The 20502-nt window shown below is 36.4% G+C and overlaps 1 protein-coding gene across 1 annotated transcript in view; it reads left to right on the top strand.

Moving 5' to 3' along the window:
* The first annotated feature begins 2111 nt into the window (after positions 1 to 2111).
* afap1l2 (actin filament associated protein 1-like 2) overlaps positions 2112 to 20502 on the top strand; it is a 57985-nt gene continuing 39594 nt past the window's right edge. Inside the window, exon 1 of the mRNA XM_061966716.2 lies at positions 2112 to 2223. Coding sequence (XP_061822700.2) covers positions 2208 to 2223 — 16 coding nt within the window. The 5' untranslated portion in view covers positions 2112 to 2207. The remainder of the gene's footprint in view (positions 2224 to 20502) is intronic.

The raw sequence follows: 20502 nt of genomic DNA on the forward strand, positions 1-20502 counted from the left end.
TTTCGGGGGTGTGGTGGGTTGGGGGGCGTGGTTAAGAGGGGAGGAGTATATTTACAGCTAGAATTCAACAAGTCAAGTATTTCATATATATATATATAAGAAATACTTGACTTTCAGTGAATTCTAGCTATATATATTTATTTTACTATATATATATATGTATAAATAAAAGAAATACTTGAATTTCAGTGTTCATTTATTTACACATATACACACACATAACACTCATCTACTCATTGAGTTAAGGGTTGAATTGTCCATCCTCGTTCTATTCTCTGTCACTATTTTTCTAACCATGCTGAATACCCTCTCTGATGATGCATTCTGCTTCGTCTCCTTGTTGTGTGCGCAGTTGTGCACTGCACTCTCTAAAAGCCCTAGATGTTATTGTCACATATGCATGTAGAGTAGATGGCACTATTGTTCTGTTTAAGAGTGTCACAACATTGCTGTTTACGGCAGACGAACTGCTTTACGGTAGACGAAAACGTGACTGCTGTTGTTGTGTGTTGTTACCGCGCTGAGAGGACGTTAATGAAACTGCCTAACAATAAACCCACATAAGAAACCAAGAACTCGCCCTCGATCATTCTACAGTTATAATGTGATTGGGCAGGCACGCTGTTTATATTGTGGGATAGTGGACGTGAAAACAGGCTGTCGACACGTCACTCAGGTGCGCATGGAGCTGGAGGGGGCGTGGCCTCCAGCTCCGCCTGAATTTCGGGAGAAAATTTGTCCCGGGAGGTTTTCGGGAGAGGCGCTGAATTTCGGGAGTCTCCCGTAAAATCCGGGAGGGTTGGCAAGTATGGTTATGGGGGCCAGGTGTAAGTGATTAAATCACTTCTACATAGCCCACGGTGGGCTATGTGGAATTTTTTTCTTTATTTTTTTCATAAAGAAATACAATCATGTGTGCTTACAGACTGTATCCCTGCAGACTGTATTGATCTATATTGATATATAATGTATCTATTGTTTTTTTATGTTGATTTAATAAAAAAATTTTTTTTTTTTTCTTGTGCGGCCCGGTACCAATCGGTACCGGTACCGGGCCGCGGCCCGGTGGTTGGGAACCACTGGTGTAAAGCACGTCGCTACTGGACTCCAGAGAAGTGGAGACGCGTTCTCTGCAGTGGTGAATCTCGCTTTTCCATCTGGCAATCTGATGGACCAGTCTGGGTCTGGAAGTTGCCAGGAGACCGCTACATTTAGGACTGCCTTGTGCCCAGTGTGAAATTCGGTGGAGGAGGAATTATGGTGTGGGGTTGTTTTTCTTGGCCCGTTTGTTCCAGTGAAAGGAATTTTGAATGCTCCAGGATAACAAAACATTTTGGACAATTCCATGCTCCCAACCTTGTGGGAACAGTTTGGAGCGGGCCCCTTCCTCTTCCAACATGACTGTGCACAAAGCAAGGTCCATAAAGACATGGATGACAGAGTCTGGTGTGGATGAACTTGACTGGCCTGCACAGAGTCCTGACCTGAACACCTTTGGGATGAATTAGAACGGAGACTTGAGAGCCAGACCTTCTCAACCAACATCAGTGTGTGACCTCACCAATGCGCTTTTGGAAGAATGGTCGAAAATTCCTATAAACACACTCCGCAACCTTGTGGACAGCCTTCCCAGAAGAGTTGTAGTTGTAATAGCTGCAAAATGTGGACCGACATCATATTGAACCCTATGGGTTAGGAATGGGATGGCACTTCAAGTTCATATGTGAGTCAAGGCAGGTGGCCAAATACTTTTGGCAATATAGTGTATTTACAATGTTTATGGAGAAATTTGCTTCACTATACAAACTTTTCCATTCATGAACCATTTTTAGGGAAGCAATTAAGTTCATAAATTGAGGTTGTACTGTATAAGACACATGGATAGTAAGACTTGAAAAGGGGAGTTGCCGACTGGTTTGGTGTGTGTGTGTGTGTGTGTGTGTGTATGTTCTGCAGGCGAGTAGGGAGGAGGGAAGAGGTTTACCGCAGCACAGTGCACTAGTGGGACAGAGAACGTGGAGTTAAGTACTGCAAAACACTGGAACTCCTAGACACTGTTTTCCGGACTGAACGAAGAAGAAGAAGGGGGCGTAGGAGGAGTAGGGGGAAGGGGGGACATCTTGGGGGCTGCAGCGGCATCATCACTCCTGTCTGCTCAACTTTTACAGGACAGTCGGCTTGTATGAGTGGAGCTGGAAAAGACGGGAATGGACAAGCACAAAGGTAAGAAGACACTTTGAGTTGAGACTGTAGACTCTAGGCAAAGAAAATGCACAAAATGGAAGAGGAAAATACGTGTACAGTAAGTACAGTCAATGCATGATGTCGTTCTGTACCTTCATGCACTCAGCGTCAATAACAAAAACGACCACAGACAGGACTTAAAAGCATAGTAAAAACAAATGATATGATTAAGAAATGGGCATGGATTTTCTAACTGTGGCGTGAGGACCACTGCTGGTACTTAGAAACACCACATTTAGTAATGGAGATATACAGTAAACACGCAAAATAATCATACAAGTACAAATTATTAATTCAACATTCATTCCAATACTATGGTGGTAGGCAAGGCTGGTGGTTCTTGCTAAGCTAGACATTGATGGTGGTGTATAATGAGATTTTTTTTTAAATGGAAAAATATCAATAATGTATACATATGAAATAGGCACAACATAATTTTAATATCGACTTAGACTTCCTTTTATTGTCATTCAAATTTGAACTTTACAGTACAGATAAGAACGAAATGTTGCTGCATTAGCTCGTTGTAGTGCAGGATAAACGAGCAATAAGGTGCAGATATAAACAAATAGATAGGCTCCAGCATCCCCCGTGACCTCGACAGGGATAAACTGTAGAAAATGGATGGATTACTGTACAGATAAATATATTGCACTTTTGCATATGCATTCACGTTTATTATATTACGATTATTATTATTATTTTAATATTACTCATTAAACAAAGATCCACTGAAATGAATAAGTCTGCTTGAATGAAATTGAAATAAAATAAAACTTAAAAGAAACTTAAAAAACCCTGGGAGTATTTGCAAAGCAGGCAAAACTATTAATGGTATAAAAAAGGTTTTGGACTAAAATAAGAGCGCTAAAACTTGACATTGAACATTAAAGGTTATTTTTTAGTGACAAGCAGAATATGTTTTCTATGTTTTCTATGTTAATGACGAACATACGCAAACAGATCCTCCCGAGACCTTTTTGTTTCGCATAACAGGGCTATTTTCTATCTCGAAATGTGCAACTCTGACAAAAGGTTAAATGCAAATGGTTCTCAGGAGCGTACACTGATATATTGTGTAAAAAACACATACTGTATACAGTAAATAAACTGCAAATGTGAATCATAATATGACACTTTTACTTCATTGGGCTCTAAACCACAGTTTGGGACCCAGTTGTTGACCCCTGATCATGTTCTCTGCAAAAAGAGAAACTACTTCAAAAGTAAAACGCTTCGCAAAATCGTTTACACTGCGGTGTGCTGATGAATTCCAAATAACGCTAACATTGTTCTCAAAACATTCCTGGGATTCCTGTGGGTATATTTGTCCATTTGGGATGAGCAAGGCCATTTCATTTATTTACATACATATATGTATATGTATATATACATATATAGACTTCCTTATTGCGCTATGATCACAACTCTCCCAGAAGGAGTGGTGTGTGCGTGCGTGTGTTTGTTATGGACAATTTAAATGGTAAGGAAAATAGCTTTCACCAACTGGTTTCTTTACTGGTTGCAACAATGGCAACAAGTCAAGCTGGACTGGAACCAGTAGGATGTAAAAAGGACCATCTCTGTTAACCCACACAGCCCCCATCAGTGTGTGTGTGTGTGTGTGCGAGTGTGTTTCAATGGAGCACTGTTGCAAGATGCCAAATTCTTCATGTTTTTTTCATGTCATTCCATTGATGTGGAGGACTTCATTGCATTCGTTTATGTTCAAGTCCATTCATACAAACGTTGCAAGATAAAGCAAAATATTTTTTCTTTCAATTGCAAGAGGGCCTTTTTTCAAATTTCTTGCTGCAAAAAAACATGTATGTTTTCTCTGCGGTGAAAACATATTTCACAGTGGTCACTCCGTTGTTACCAAAACCCCCCCCCCCCCCCCAGCATGCTTACTTCGGAATCGACTGGTACAGTACATGTTTGCAAAATGCTCTGAGTTAAGATTGTTTTTGTACAGTATATATATTCAATACACTTTTAAAATATATTTTTCCATTTGAAATAATAAATTTTCACATTTAGTGAGTTTTTTTTTTTTTTTTGGTGTATTTTAAAAAAAATATCTCGATGACTGGCTTGAACACAGCAATGTTTAAGTTTAAGTTTCAAGTTTATTCACAATACCATAGAACAATTACAATAGTAGTGAATATCATTTAAAGATGTTGGTAAGTGAAAGGGCCCAAATAAGCTAGAAGAAGCTTTTGACAGGGGGTCCAGAGGACAGTATATACATGGAATGATGAAACATGGTGGCAAGAACACAAAAAAAACAACGCTATATGATAAACACAAGATAATAGTACTAAAGCAAGTATACACATACATACATACATTCATTCAACCATGCAAAATGTGCTACATTCATTGCCCACTAGGGGGGCTGCAGTTATAAACGTCTTTGTGGTCACGACCCGTCAATCACTACATAGCCAAATCATGCCAAAGTCATTTAGACTCCTGTAAATTTAGAATACATGTCTAACAATGTAAAAAAAACATTTTTTTATTTACCTGTAATTGTAGTTTTTTTTACTTTTTTGCTAGTTATTTTGTTCCCCCATGCACTATTGCTACTATGCCTTTTCTAAAAGTGACTTTCTTCAGGCTTCTGATTGGCTACATTCCAGTTAAGTCGTACTGTAGCGCCACCTACTGCTGCGGCATGCACTTGACAGCCGCTGGAGTTATAGGAGTTGCCGCCTGGTGGCCATTTGAAATAATGCAGACACCCGTTTTTACAGCATAAAGAAAGGGTGTCCAAAGTTTTTCCACAGAGGGCCATACACTGAAAAATGTGGGAGCCATTTTGATATTTTTCATTTTCAAAACCAATACAATGCTTTTTTTTTTTTTAAACCCGTAAGGGTCTCAAGTATTAATTAAAGCTGCAAGCAGCGATGGACGGGACCGACTTTGAGGGCTCATAAAATCCAAACCGGAGCAGTAATTAAAACTCTTTCATCAACTTTTAATCAGAAGGGTTCAATCTCTCTCTTGTGCCGACACGACAAACGCGCTCAGAGGAGATAATGTTTGAAAAAAGGTGACTGTTTTTACACAACTTTTGTTTTGAAGGGGGAATTGCAACCTTCCTGTTGATTTTTGCTGGGGGTTGTCAGTGTATGAAATATAAGTCTAAGTGAGACCTACATAGAGGTTTTTGTTTCATGTCTCTACGACATTCCTACTGGAATTTACAGGCAGTTTTGTCTGTGTTTTCTTCCTACGGGGCGCTAGAGCGCAATTTTGAGTTTTGGGGTTTGGTTTTTTGATTAGATCGCAATTTTCGCCAATCCTGATGTGTGTGTCCTATTTGGTGAGTTTTGAAGCATGTTAAGGGGGTCAAATTACAGCTCAAAGAGCCGGCGGTATAATAATAAAACGCTAGAAATACAATAGAGGCCTCTGTCCCAAAGGGACTCGGTCCCTAAAAATGTTAAAAACTTGACTCTCACATTATTAACCGTATCCACTCGGCATCCATAACACCGGTCACCCGGTTGAGGTGAGTTTTTTCTTGCCCTGATGTGGGATCTGAGCCGAGGATGTCGTTGTGGCTTGTGCAGCCCTTTGAGGCATTTGTGATTAAGCGCAATATAAGTAAGCTTTGATTGATTGATTGACTGTCAGAAAGCGGCTTGAGGATGATCTGTAAAACATAATTTATGCAACATTCTGACCAAAGATCCACCATTACATGTTATGTAGACCACAAGAAAGTGTTTTCCATTTAGAAAAAAATAATAATATGACTGCTTTAATGCGCCTTATAATCCGGTGCGCCTTATATATGAAAAAAGATCAAAAATAGACCATTCATCTGCAGTGCGCTGTATAATCCGGTGCGCCCTATGGTCCAGAAAATACGGTAATTTTTGTATTTTATTGTATGCCCTTTTTCCCAAAACCCTGTTTTTTGTGGCAAAAACACAAAATGTGCAAAATGTTCACCCCAATAAATTTTAAAGTAGAATATTTGATCTGAAGTAAATTGATTTTTAATTCATAATTTTTCGAGCAATGACAATTAAAAAAAAATCCCTCTGATCTAAAAGGGCCTGCTCAATTGCACGATTGTACGAAGAAAAATTCCTAGTTTGTGAACCCGTTCTCAAACAATGGCAATAAAACAATTCTGATTCTGATTCCGAATTTCCACTTCCACAATTTTCTAAAGTCATGGACTAATTATTCAGCCACAGATTGGACAAGTTCATTCATAAAAGTGGAACACTTGCAGAGAACCAGTATGGATACGGGGCTAACATTTCAACATCAAAGGAATTCATAGAAAAACTTGAGCGATTACCTACACTATAGATGGTAAACAGTGTGCAGCTGGAGTATTCATGGATCCAACAAAAACATTTGACACAATTAACCATATTATAATAATTAATACGTTGGAACGATTTGGAATTAGAGGACTGGTCTTGAACTGGATAAGAAGCTACTTAACCAACAGGAAGAAATAAGTGAAAGTATGTTAACAGCTCTGGAGCGATTTTGCGGTGTACCCCAGGGATCTATACTGGGACCAAAATTGTTATAAACAACATCTGTAAAAGGACTGAAAGGACTTAAAGTTAATATTATTTGCAGACGACACGACTGTTTTTTTGTTCAGGAGACAACACACATAAGATAATACAAATAATAACAGAAGAAATTAACAAATTAATAAGATGGTTTGACAAAAACAGACTCTTTGAATGTCAGTAAAACTAAAATAATGCTTTTCAGTAACAGTAGAAGAGAAAGTCAAACACAAACAAATAGACGTAGTAGAAATTGAAAGAGTAAAATAAATCAAATTTTGGGGTTTAATAATAGATGATCACATGAACTACAAATCTCATAAAAAAAGTATACAACAAAAAGTAGCAAGAAATATTTTACTTAAGGATAAAGCAAAATATGTTCTGGACCAAAAATCACTTTATATTCTCTACTGCTTGCTAGTGTTACCATATCTGAGTTATTGTGTAGAAATATGGGGAAATAATTACAAAAGTACACTTCATTTACTAACGGTGTAACAAAAAGATCAATAAGAATAATACATAATATTGGATATAGAGGACATTCAAACACTTTATTTATGAAATCCAAAATATTGAAATTCAATGATTTGGTGAATTTGCAAACAGCAAAAATTATGTAGAAAGCAAACTATACGCTGGAGGAACAATGATGATTATTGAAAAACTTTTTTTTTTATATGAATAGTAACTGAGATAACTATTTATGAAGATAACTGTTGTATTTAGAAATCATTGACATAATGGTGTTACAAATATGAAACAGGAAGTGAACATATGTGTAAGAAATTCCTATGAGGTGAAAAAGGGGTAGGTTTAGATCAGCTTTGCTTCTTCCTATTCCTTTTCGAGCATGTTGTAAAGAGAAATGAAAATATGTGATGATTCATGTTGAAACTGCATTCATGTTTGAAATAAACGTCGACCAAACCAAAGTCAAAACATTTTTAAAAACAAATCATACATTTCAAAATCAACTTCAGATCTATCCATTATAAGTAGAGATAAATGCGTTAAAATGTAATATCGGAAATTATCGGTATCGTTTTTTTTATTACCGGTATCGTTTTTTATTAAATCAACATAAAAAACACAAGATACACTTACAATTAGTGCACCCACCCAAAAAACCTTCCTCCCCCATTCACTCATTCACACAAAAGAGTTGTTTCTTTCTGTTATTAATATTGTGGTTCCAACATTGTATATCAATACAGTCTGCAGGGATACAGTCCGTAAGCACACATGATTGTGCATGCTGCTGGTCCACTAATAGTACTAACCTTTAACAGTTAATTTATACTCATTTTCATTAATTACTAGTTTCAATGTAACTGTTTTTATATTGTTTTACTTTCTTTTTTATTCAAGAAAATGTTTTTTATTTATTTATCTTATTTTATTTTATTACATTTTTATAAAAGTACCTTATCTTCACCATATCTGGTTGTCCAAATTAGGCATAATAATGTGTTAATTTCACGACTGTAAATATCGGTTGATATCGGTATCGGTAATTAAAGAGTTGGACAACATCGGAATATCGGATATCGGCAAAAAGCCATTATAAGTTTGTGTTATTTTTGTAGTGTTAATTTTTTGTTTGATGCCCTTTTTCTCAAAAAGAAAACTTTTTTATTTGGCAAATGCATAAAGAATACAATATTTTCCCCCAAAAAATATTTCAAAGTAGAATATTTAATGTGAAGTAATTAGCGCCTTGAATAGGTTAATAATTCATAACATTGATTTTGATTCATTATAATTGTTTGAGCAATGACATCTTTGAAGCTTTGTGCCATTAGTCAAGATTGCAACTTTTTCTCGTTACATTTCGCCCGTTTGCTCTTTTGTTCCACTTTGTTTTAGTTTTTTTAAATAATATTTTCACAATGTGCAGCGGGTCGTTAAAAAAAATGAGCTGCGGGCCGCAAACTTTGGACACCCCCTGCTTTAAACACAAGTGGCTATGTAATGTCGACGGAGGTGATCTTTAGGGAGGAATATGAAAGCGGAGATAATGGCTGGAGGTGAAAGAGTTTGTTGGCAGGAGGACAGTGAATAGAATCCTAGCAAGCGCCACAGGCAGCCAATGCAGGGGGGCTACAACTGGAGGACTTTTAGAGGGGGGGGAAGGCGGGACCTGAGATGACAAGGCCACACATTGTTTAGGACAGAGGATGAGGAGGAGGAGGATGATGATGGGTGTGTTTCCTCGAAACCTGCAGGTTTCAGTGCTCGCCTACTATCAAACCTCCTGCCAGAAAAGATTGGAGTGAAAAACACCTGCAGGAGCTGAGATGTTTCTGGAGGACGAGAAGGCCGTTTCTCAGCTGCTTTTCATCAGTTGATTGGCCACCTTTCTAGCCTAATGTTTGTGCATCAGGAAACACTTTTAAGACATTTTATACGTTTGGGAAAATAATGCATAAATACATATCTTCTAGTGTTATGCGATATATAAATAATGTACAGTACAGGCCAAAAGTTTGGACACATCTTCTCATTTCAATGCGTTTTCTTTATTTTCATGACTATTTACACCAAATCTACTCCCACGTGGGCCGGACTGGTAAAATCACGGCACGATAACTTTAAAATAAAGACAACTTCAGATTGTTTTCTTTGTTTCAAAATAGAACAAGCACATTCTGAAAATGTACAAATCATAATGTTGTTTTTTTTTTTACGCTTACATGTTGCGGTTAATAGTATTCTATCTTTGTAGTTATTTATACTTTCTGAATAAATGATGTGATAATGTTCATCAGTCAACTCATTGGTGTTTATTTTCAATCCATCAAGATAAACAATTATCAAAATCAAATTACAGGATATTATTTATGTAGTTTGCTCATTTTCCTCAACTGGTGCACTAACATGTGGTTTATTTTTTTAAATATTTGCAGCATAATCTACAAAGATACAAAGAATTGCTAGTGCGACATCTAGTGGACACATTTAGAACAGCATTTCGGCCAATTCTTTTACTTCGCAAACTTATCCCACGGGCTGGATAAAACCCGTTCGCGGGCCTGATCCTACGTTTGACACCCCTGATTGTCACTGAAGGCATCAAAACTATGACACCTGTGAAGTGAAAACCCTTTCAGGTTCAGACTACTTCTTGAAGCTCATCGAGAGAATGTCAAGAGTGTGCAAAACAGTAATCAGAGCAAAGGGTGGCTATTTTGAAGAAACTAGAATATAAAACATGTTTTCGGTTATTTCACCTTTTTTTGTTAAGTACATAACTCCACATGTGTTCATTCATAGTTTTGATGCCTTCAGTGACAATCTACAATGTAAATAGTCGTGAAAATAAAGAAAACGCATTGAATGAGAAGGTGTATCCAAACTTTTGGCTTGTACTGTACATTTGGCCGACAGAGATTTGAATAGTATCGTCATATCGTGATAATGCACATTGACACATTCCTGCTGTGTCCCGCAAATTTGACAGTCACTACGTTTCCGTGCACCAAATTAGTTTGATTCCTCAATTCCTCAATTAGTTTGATTGTATTTTTACACTGACGTGTGAAGTCCAAGTGTCCATGCACTCTCTCAAATCCGAGTATTGGTCATACGCCGTGCCTCCCGCACACTGGGGGGCGCTTAATTAATTTAAGCGTGGATAACTGAATTGCTTTTCCGGTTGACCTATGACTTCACACTATGATCTGCGGATCCTTACAACTTGTTTAAAGTGATGTCCGCTGTAATATTGACACAGATTAGAAATATTACATCTGTAATGGCTATGCTGATGTCAAATAGCAGACAGCATCAAGAAATGAGCTTGGATTGCACTTCGAACTGCCAAGAATGTATTGGGTCGAATGCAAGAAGAGTTTTTACGGAGGAATTTTCGGACGAAAATCATGGAAACAAAACTTTTGAATGTCTTGGAGTTGATTCAAAATGCTCTGTGAATTGATGGCAGGAGTTGTAAATCCGAAGGAAAAGACTGTTGGTGCCCAGACTGAAATCCAGAGGAAGGTTGCTATTTTGGACCATCTTGACATTTTCTTTGCTACCTTCTTAAATAAATCTGTTTATTTTTTTCTACCATTGATGCACTTCAAAATGCTCTGTTGTTTTAATTTGTGAAGCACATAAACAGGTTGAATAGGGTGAAAAATGTGGAAGTTTTAAAAATGGCCATATCATTTTGAATGGGAAAAATGTCCCGGAACACCTGGAATTCTGGGAATTTTTGGAATTTGTCAAAGGAAAGCCCGCGATTCCCGAACAGGCTGAACAGTTTGAAGTTGGCACGGTTTGAATCGGGTGAAAAATGCGGAAAGTAGAACGCACCAAAATCTGGACAAGAAGGAGAAGAAGAAGACTAAATAGATGAATTTTGGTGTAGAAAACTATATGTGTGAATGCTTTGGAGCATTCACACAATAATAATAATAAATAGATGAATTTTGGTTAATAATCGTATAGTAATAGTACATTAAAAAAATACAACAGGAAAAGGCTCAATATGTTACCGCATACGTCAGCAGGTAAATTACGGCAGGCACTTTTGTAACCCGTTTTGAAATAGTTCTATTATCATCCTTTTTGCAGGAGACGGCAATCTATATCGCAAATGTTATCGGCCACCTTGCATTTGACTTGAAAGTGTGTTATGGGGTGAACACCTCAACAGGGTGCACGTGGAGCACAGGTAATTTAGGAAGCTGGGCTGGCCTATTAAATGATGAAAAGAGAGACCGTCTTCCTGCCCCATGTGGACTCCCTCTCCATTTTTTGTTTATTAGCTTACAGAAGCTTCGAGATCAGACGTGCATTGTGTTATTTTCTCATCAGGTATTCGTTTGAAGGCGTTTAGATGAGAGGAGCAGCATGCACGCTTCTACTCTGGGTAGTTCACAGCCTCCCTGCGGCCATGCAGGCCACTCGACTACAGCGTAATAACCAAGCACAGGAGCTTTTATGTGGGAGAAGGACATTGCTTGTTACTTTTTATTTGGCTGCTTCTGCTCTAAAAAGGCTTATAAAGGTTCACCGTTTCACCCAGTGTTCGCACCAAACCTTAGTCACTTGTGCAATGATTATATTCAGTGATAACATGAATTGAACTTTAAAAAAAAAAAATTTATAGAAAAGAGTTAACAGAAATACAAAACCCAAAACCAGTGAAGTTGGCACGTTGTGTAAATCGTAAATGAAAACAGAATACAATGATTTGCTAATCCTTTTCAACCTATATTCAATTGAATAGACTGCAAAGACAAGATACTTAACGTTCGAACTGGTAAACTTTGTTATTTTTTGCAAATATTAGCTCATTTGGAATTTGATGCCTGCGACATGTTTGAAAAAAGCTGACACAAGTGGCAAAAAAGACTGAGAAAGTTGAGGAATGCTCATCAAACACTTATTTGGAACATCCCACAGGTGAACAGGCTAATTGGGAACAGGTGGGTGCCATGATTGGGTATAAAAGCAGCTTCCATGAAATGCTCAGTCATTCACAAACAAGGATGGGTGCGAGGCTCACCACTTTGTGAACAAATGTGTGAGCAAATTGTCAAACAGTTTAAGAACAACATTTCTCAACCAGCTATATGCAAAAATGGTAGCATCATAGCAATTTGAGTACAAAAGCCACATATAGGATTAAAGTTAAAAAAAAAAAAGGTTCATAGTGTACAGGTGCATCATTTTGTGTAGTCTGATTCAATATCATTTTAAAAGGCGAATGAGACTACAGCTAGTATGCTAACAAAAAGTAAAACACGAGTAAACAAAAGCACACATTTTTATTAGTCCTTGTAGTTGTGTACCATTTCCAAAAACCTAATACGAGCAGATAAAATGCTAACAGTTGGTAGCCTATGCCAACATATAGCAAGATAGCAACTTCAGCAAAAAAAAAGCCTGATGTTTTTGCATGCAGGTTGTTTTCTCCAGTGAGACTGTTTATGTATCATGTTTTTATCGCTTCGAAGAATAGGAAAAAAAAAAAAAAAAGCTGCGGGGAAAAAAGAAAGTTGGAGCTTTGTGATTTGGAACAACTAGACTAGAATTACAATGTTACTATTATTTGCTCATGCCACAAGATTTATACACAACTTCTGACTTGCGGCTATTATAATAACCATGTCGTCTGCTGCAGCTGCACACAAAAGAGTGAAAATGTGGCAAAACCCCTACTGTGTCTCCTGTGATATTAATTTTTCTGACACAAAACCCTGTTGCTGCACTGTTCTTAAGCCCTACAAGTTGTACTGACTTGAAATGTCTCACGCAGGCTCTACAAAACGAACTTGAGGGTGGTTTTGTCGAAACACCACGAAATTCAGCACACAACTTTTTACGATACCATGTCTTGGAAAGTATTAAGGGGGCGCCAAAAATGGCATTTAGACACATTATTTTTTAAGATAAAAGGGCCGGAATAGTGTCCTTGTCCACTACACAACCACAGAGAGCCTCAGGCTAAACTTTTTGCTACAAATGTAATTTTATGATATTTAATAATATTATACAGTATATTAGATTATTTTCTCCGAAATAATTACATGTTAAAATATAATACGTAATAAATTGTTTGTGGCGTTGAGTTGTGTGGGGCTGCAATAATCTAATTTGCACAAAGTGACCAATAAACATAAAAAGCGAAAAATAAATATATTTGCCAATAAAAATGAACTTTTATCCATTGCTTCTGATTGTGTTTTTTGTGAACTTGATTGCTCGTAAACTTGGAAATAATGCGCTACATCAGGTTGGATGGGAAGCGTTGGTTTTCATCCAGGATGTCTCTGTACATTGCTGCATTTATCTTTCCCTCTATCCTGACTAGTCTCCCAGTTCCTGCCGCGATAAACCATCCCCACAGCATGATGCTGCCGCCACCATGCTTCACTGTTATAGGGTAGTGCGTGTACAATTTAGAGGACAAAAATTAATGTATTCCATTTAGGATGAAGGCTGTAACATAAATTGTGGAAAAAGTGAAGCGCTGTAAACACTTTCCGGATGCACTGTATGTGGTGTATTACAGTTCAGCGGACAAATGAATGTATGGGAAATATACATGAATAAAGACTTTATTGCACATTTACTTTCTGTTAGTGTTCAAATGGTATAAGAAATACATAAAACGTGTCGGCAGTGTTAAATATGTGGTATGTAAAAGTCAAAAAAGAAGAAGTCTACAGATGACTCGGTTTATACTGTATACCTTAAATTATACTATTTAATGAGCAATTAATTCAAACGACCGTTATCTTTCAAAAAATATTTTAAAGCTATTGAATGTTCTGGACTCCTGTTTCCATGGAGTTACCAAACACAGGGGGTCTGCAGGTTTCAACAAGTCAAATTTTAGACTTTTTTAGACCGTAATAAATATAATTTAAGACCAATTGACACCTATATGGACAAAAAAAGTACAAAGACATAAAAATAATTCAGAGGACCAGAATTAATTGTAAGTATATGACTTAATTCACTGCTCTTTCACATTAGAAAACAAAATGGTTAATCTAACTACATACACCAGAAGACTCTCTATTGTAAACTATTTGAAAACATTTTTGCATACATCATAACAGCCGTTTTTCAGATTTGCCACATACGTGTTTTCTTGCGAAAGGTGCAGTGTGCTTCATATCAAGTGTTTTCATGTAACAACAACAAGCAGAACGTCAGCAATGGCAGAGGAAAGCACAACAATATGTTGTCTGTGAAATGGACTGTTAGCATCTCTGCTAAAGCTAAAAGGTTAACTTTTGCAGTGTTTTTGCTGCTGTCAGAATTGAGGAAACGGAAAAAATATCTACAGTACTACTGTATTTGCACAAAGTAGTGAAAAACAGAGTGCAGACAGTGATTGTCTAAAAAGAAAGAAGGCGATTATGGCTTGCAAGCCTCTGACAGAATCTGGATGTGAATAATTTGGATAACATTCAAATTTACTCAGCTCATTTTGTATCTGGTATGTATGAATACATTTGACCTGTTTTTTTGAAAACATATTGCTGATAAACAAGATATAGTTTTTATTTAAGAATGACAAGATGACATTTGCAAATCTTCCTTGCTTTCCTCACCCCTGTAAACAGACAACCTTTACAGCTTTTAATGTCAGTTGCTGTATAAACTTGGAGAAAAGATTAGGCATGAAAAGCTGACCTAAAATTATTGGAAGAAATATAATATTTTTTATTTTTTTATAGTTTTACTGCTGTGAATACACTACCACAGATAAATTAGCGTACGCTTACTCTATGTAATAGCATGATTTTACTAGTAAACATCTCATATTGATTGGCATCACTTTACCCACATAACACTCCTTTGGGGGGGGTTAAGTTGATCCTTGTGCAAGTGTTTGTACCGTTTCAGCAACTTTTGACACAGACTTATCCCCGATTTTTGACTTTTACATTGTCATTCCATTCACTTTCACGACCATGTTTACAAATGCTTCCCTCCTCGATAGCTCAACATCCAGGTCCTAACCCAAATTGTGACATCTGTGAAATAATAATAACAAATATATTTATATATTGTATAATAATATAATATAATATATCAGGGGATATACCTGGGGATAGGTTGATTGGCAACACTAAATTGGCTCTAGTGTGTGAATGTGAGTGTGAATGTTGTCTGTCTATCTGTGTTGGCCCTGTGATGAGGTGGCGACTTGTCCAGGGTGTACCCCGCCTTCCGCCCGAATGCAGCTGAGATAGGCTCCAGCACCCCCCGTGACCCCCCCAAAAAAAGGGACAAGCGGTAGAAAATGGATGGCTGGATAATATATCAGTATATATTATATACTGTATACAGTCGTGCTAATAAGTTTACATACCCTGGGAGAATTTATGATTTCTTGGCCATTCTTCAGAGAATATGAATGATAACACAAAAACCTTTCTTCCACTCATGCTTAATGGTTGTGTGAAGCTATTTATTGGCAAACAACTGTTTACTCTTTTTAAATCAAAATGACAAAAGAATACCCAAACTTTCGATCAGGGTCATTTGGGTACTTTCTTTTGTCGTTTTGATTTAAAAAGAGTAAACACAGTTTGCCAATAAATAGCTTCACACAACCATTAAGCATGAGTGGAAGAAAGGTTTTTGTGTTATCATTCATATTCTCTGAAGAATGGCCAAGAAATCATAAATTCTCCCAGGGTATGTAAACTTATGAGCACGACTGTATATAATATGTAAATATTACATATATGTCATATTTATATTGCTACTATAGTACATTTATAGTCTACTTTATACCTTTTGTTTTTGCCCTCTTTTTGTGCATAATTCCTTTCCAGCCTTATCCTTTCCATCCTTTGTAACTGAGCTACTGTGTGGAACAATTTCCCTTGTGGATCATTAAAGTTTGTCCAAGTCTAAGTCTAAAAACACTTTATACGGTTCCCTCCACTGCCTTCAAGCATGCATTAAATTTATTGTTCTGAAGCTGAAAATCGTTGAACTTGCACTTACCCATCATATGGATTTAATTTGGCTTTCCTGTGGGCTTTTGTTAAATTTTCTTCGCTGCTATGCAACACACCACTGCGCACGCACAGCACACTAGGTATATTCTGACCAGGGCAGCACAGGTAGCCTACTTCAGTTCCGTTTTGTAGCTACGATATAGCGTCCTCAAAAATTTACAGAAATTTATGCATGTTTCAAATAAAAGTAATGTTATCAGATTTGTATTTTTTATTTATTTATTTTTTTCAAATGTTATTAGATTTTTAAGACTTTTCCAAATCGTATTTAAGATCTTTTATGAGAGTTTAGGAGAATTTTAGACATTTTAAGGCCTTCAATTCAAACTGTTGGATTTAAGACTTTTTAAGACCCAGCGGATATCCTGCAAACATCCCATTTGAGAACATGTTTAGCTTTCTACGACATTGATTCTCAAACTGTGCTGCCACTAGTGGCTTTATCTAGCGGTACTGGGGAAGAAAAGATCTGCAGAAATATTATTATTTAGCTTACTTAGACTTAGACAAACTTTATTGATGCACAAGGGAACTTGTTTCACACAGTAGCTCAGTTACAAAGGACGGAAAGGGCATAAGGATGGAAGGGATAATGCAGGTATAAAGTAGACAAAAAATGTACCATAGTAGCAATATCAAATATAACATATGTAATATTTACATATTACATATACAGTATATAATATATACTGATATTATATTTTTAAATAATATATACAATATATAACAAATCCCAATTACCATGTACAATATTACAGTATATGTAACAGCTGCAGCATAACATAGAGAGTAGATCCAGCAGAAAATATAAATTATAAACAAAGAGGTAGCGAACATAGAAGCGGTCAGGTAATAGACAGATATTATCTATTTACTTCAAAAGTCACAAGCCAGTTACCTGAAGATACACATCACACGTTCATACCTCAAACGTGTGATCAAAACAACGGCAATGACATCAAAAGCATTGTCTTCCACTGGTGTTGGTGTTTGACTTTCCACTGAAGGCCTCCGATAAGCCAGTTTTTCAAGCCAGGTAGGAACAAACATGGCACTGACAGAATGACATAGCATCTCTGGGTCACCCCTATCAGTCGCATATCAACTACAAACACTTGCTTCATTTAGCTCATCAACACAAGCAAACACACATTTTCAATCCCAAGCTTTCTATTTTTTTTCTGGTGCTCACTTCTCTTTGTAGTCTGCAAACTAATTCACACAGTCACAGTCCGGTGAACAATGTTCCTATACATCTCATGTATTTCATTATGTACCTGTATGTGGAGTATAAAGTAGCATTTTGTACATAATTAGTAAAATATAAACATATTTGAGCTGCATGACGTGATGGTTAGAGCTACAACCAGACTGATGATTTACTAAAAATTTTAAAATATGCATTTTTCTATTTTTTTTGTACTTATCTGCATTATAATTTTGTAGGATTTTGTGCAAAATCAAGAGTAATTAATAAAATATGGACATTGATGTGAGCAAACAAGTTTCAAATGCAGAATCTTGATGAAGAGGGTACCAAAAGTTGAACATGTAATATGATATTAATATTACTACTATTCTCTCAATGTTATGTTTTTATTAACTTATTAATGTAATATTGATATTACTTATATTTTGTTTTTACATATATTGTATCTTATGTTTTATACTATGTTTAGATGGCATTAATTTTGTTATTCTTCAAAGGTGGCATTTTTCATCAAAACCTCAATGTCATACCATGTTTTGTTTTTGCTTTGTCAATCGTGCTGTGTGTATGTTTTCTTCTCTTCATTTAAATAAAGTTTGAATTACTGCCTGCCCATTTTCACAAAAATGAACAGAAACATACCCAGCAGGCACAAGACATTAAAACAATGCTGAGAACCTGCTGATTTAGGTCCCAATATTCTACAACACAAATACAACGCTGAAACATGCTTTTTAACAACGTTTATTCAATGTCAGGTTGTGACGTTGATTTGACCATTGAAATGTGGTCATTTCTCAACCAACAACGGGGATCCAATGTGGACATCAATTAACGTTTTCTCTGTTTACAAATACAAATATTATGCAACGCTGTTTCAAAGTCAGTTTTAAAGAACATGTATGTATAATCAACGTTGGATCAATGTATTGTGCCTGCTGGGTAGAATGTATTAGATAGTGTATTAAATGAGTACATTTGTTTAAAAATTGATAGGAAATGTATCAAAACTTATTTTGGGGATTTCTTGAAAAAAATTCACCTGCAGAATTTTGATTATTACGCATATAACTGCACTTACCTGTCCACCTTCAAAACTGACCCTTCTATTCATGTTAGTTTTTAAACTTTAATGCTTTTACTTTATTCAATACCTAGTTGCTTTCTGTGTTTAGGTGAATGACTGACATTTTCTGTATTCATTGCTTTTTGTATTGTAATAATTTTACTAGTATCGCTTCTTGTAAAGTGTCTGAGTTTTTAGTAAAGTGCTTCTAAACAAAATGTATAATTATTATTACATAACAAAGTTGTCAAAGCTTATTATATTTGAAGAATTTAGTTTTTACATTTAATTAAAATTGTGCAGGATGTTGCACAAAGCCTGACTAAATGTAAATGTAAAAAAATAAAAATAAAATTAAGAAAGGCATTTTTTTAGGTTACTTTAGCTGCAGAATCTTGGTTAAGGCTATAAAAATTGACTTACTGTCTTTGGAAAGAAAAAATATGCACATATTTTTACCAGGAATTACAGGGTTTTGTCCAAAAATTCAAATTTATAGTCCTATATATATATATATATATATATATATATATATATATATATATGATTAAAAAAAAAGCATAAAAAGTAACTTACTAAAAAAAAGTGTTTAATTGAAATAAAATGGTATTTTTTTAAATAAAAATATAAACGTTTTATTTTTATTTTTTTGAAATATTGAATAAAGAATGTATCCTATCCCTGACCACTTAGAAATTATTTTATAACCACAATGTTTAGGACTTTTTTAAGTAGCAGAGGTTTTGCATAGGCTGTGACGCATGTTGCTTAAAAAACACAAAGAAACAAACTGAGGACTAGATCAGATTGAAAAAAAACAAAACAGTGTGGTGTAAGGCCAGATGTGAAAAGAGCCATGCGAGCACATCTGTTGCTATTTTCCACATGTGCGCCACATCCCAAAATAAAAAATATGACGATGATTCAGAGAGAACGTTGTGCGAAAGTGTCCAAAAAAGCCGACCTCAGGCGGCAGCTCCTGGACGAACATCTTACATGTCGGCGGACTTTATTGCATCACTAGACTGACTTGAAGTCAATTCGAGTACTGATAATCAAAACATGTTGACATTATCACTCGACATAAGTTCATTACTTCGTATGTTAAAGGGGTCATATTATGATCTTTTATTTACATTTCAAACACTTCCTTGTGGTCTACATAACATGTAATGGTGGTTCTTTGGGCAAAACTTTGGATTGATTACATTTTATGGACTGTTTCAAACTGCTTTCTGACCGTCTCTTCGGGTGCCATTTTGTGGGCGGTCTTATATACGTGCCTCCACTTCAACAGTGTCGCTAACGAGCCTAATCAATAATCACTAAACCTAACAAAAAAAAGTAAGGCCTAAGACTTCCGTGGACGGATTCACATCATTTGCCAATAAAACCGAATCCACTGTTACCGTAAACGCAGAATATCAGGGAAGTTGACATAAATGTAAATGAAATGTCAATGTGAGGAGAAGGAACATTTGTTTGGAAAAATATTTAATTTATTCCCGACGCACTCAGCCGCCCTGAACTGAACCAAACAATGTCGAGACGGTCACTTGAAGCAGCGACTGAACTACAAAGCCAAAGCGAGCAAGAACAATCCATACACCCACAACACATTTCATTTGCTGGTGTGGTTGGGAACAACATCATCCATGTAAACTCAAAGTACAAACAGAACAGCGGTTGCAACTTAAGGGGCTCGTCAAGCTGAGAACAGCAGCACAGCACACTTCCCCCTTTCACAATAATAGTGTGGTGCGCCACATCTGGTCTGACTGCACTAACAAAATAAAGGTTTAAAAAAACTAACCTTAGACCAGGGGTCCCCAAACTAGGGCCCTCGGACCGGATCTGGCCCACCAGCGTCCAAAATCCAGCCCGCGGAAAGCCCCAAGATAAAAAAATAAATGTAAAAAA

Source organism: Nerophis lumbriciformis, linkage group LG11 (genome assembly GCF_033978685.3).
Source record: "Nerophis lumbriciformis linkage group LG11, RoL_Nlum_v2.1, whole genome shotgun sequence".
Classification (NCBI taxonomy): Eukaryota; Metazoa; Chordata; class Actinopteri; order Syngnathiformes; family Syngnathidae; genus Nerophis; species Nerophis lumbriciformis.